The 1,420-nt window shown below is 39.7% G+C and overlaps 1 protein-coding gene across 1 annotated transcript; it reads left to right on the forward strand.

The window, feature by feature from the left end:
• Positions 1-202: 202 nt before the first annotated feature.
• LOC139018050 (olfactory receptor 5P76-like) lies at positions 203-1,148 on the forward strand. The gene has a single exon (XM_070426687.1). It carries the CDS (start codon positions 204-206, stop codon positions 1,146-1,148), a length of 945 nt encoding a protein of 314 aa, XP_070282788.1. The 5' UTR covers position 203.
• The last annotated feature ends 272 nt before the right edge of the window (positions 1,149-1,420 follow it).

Raw genomic sequence — 1,420 nt, forward strand, 5'->3', positions numbered from 1 at the left:
GATTAACTTAAAACAATTTTTAAGATATACAAGATTCACTGCACGTAGCTCTGGACTCTAAAATAAACTCCAAACTTAGCATGAATAATTATTTTGCTTCTAATAACTCCCATGTACATTAATGAAAATATAAACCACTGAATTCAAACTTCTTTAACATAATCTTTCATCACTGGTTCGTTTGGTAGCAGCAACATTATCTCATGGATTCCCTGTGGGATGGAAACCATACGGCAGTGACAGGCTTCATTCTACTGGGCTTAACTGATGACCCCGTCCTTAAAGTCATCCTCTTCATGATCATCCTGTGTATCTACCTGGTGACTGTATCTGGCAACCTCAGCATAATTATTCTTATCAGTATCTCTCCTCAGCTCCATCATCCTATGTATTTTTTTCTGAGCCAGTTGGCTTTTGCTGACATATGCCTTTCAACTACTGTCACACCCAATATGCTTGAAAACTTCCTGGTGGAGGGAATTCCCATCTCCTATCATGGATGTTGCACCCAGCTTGGTTCAGCTGCTGTCTTTGGGACAGTGGAGTGCTTCCTTCTAGCTATCATGGCATATGATCGCTTTGTGGCAATCTGCAGCCCACTGCTTTATTCAACCAAAATGACCACACAAGTCTGTGTCCAGTTCCTCATAGTGGCTTACATAGCTGGTTTTGTCAATGCTTGCTCTTTCACTATTTCCATCTATTTTTTATTCTTCTGTGGACTAAATCGAGTCAATCATTTTTTCTGTGATTTTGCTCCTCTAGTTGAGCTCTCCTGTTCTGAGAACAGTATCCCTGTAGTTGTCCCCTCATTCACATGTGGCTCCATCATTGTGTTCACAGTGTTTGTCATAATTTTCTCCTACATGTACATCCTCATCACCATCCTGAAGATGCGCTCCAAAGAGGGGCGCCGCAAGGCCTTCTCCACTTGTACTGCCCACCTCACAGCAGTAAGTCTGTACTTTGGGACCCTCACATTCATTTATGTGATGCCCAAGTCCAACTACTCAACTGAACAGAACAAGGTGGTATCTGTGTTCTACATGGTGGTGATCCCCATGCTGAACCCCATCATCTACAGCCTCCGGAACAATGACATTAAAGGGGCTCTGAAGAGAGTGCTTCTCAAAAAAATAATTGCTTAGTGAAGCCTGTCATTTTGTGGGATTTGATATAATAATATATCATAAATATAATAATAAAAGAAAATTGAGTGAACCATTATATCCCAACAAATTAGATAACCTGGAGGAAACGAAGGAAATCATAGAAACATATAATCCTCCAAGGCTGAATCATGTTGAATATAAAATCTGAACAGACAAATAACTACTAATAAAATCAAATCAGTGATTTAGAAACTCCCAACAAGCAAAATTCCTAAACCAGATGGCTTCACAGGTATATTTTATAAAAC

This window comes from Myotis yumanensis, unplaced genomic scaffold, assembly GCF_028538775.1.
Source record: "Myotis yumanensis isolate MYYU_CA2020_CCGP unplaced genomic scaffold, mMyoYum1.0.hap1 SCAF_10, whole genome shotgun sequence".
Taxonomy (NCBI): Eukaryota; Metazoa; Chordata; class Mammalia; order Chiroptera; family Vespertilionidae; genus Myotis; species Myotis yumanensis.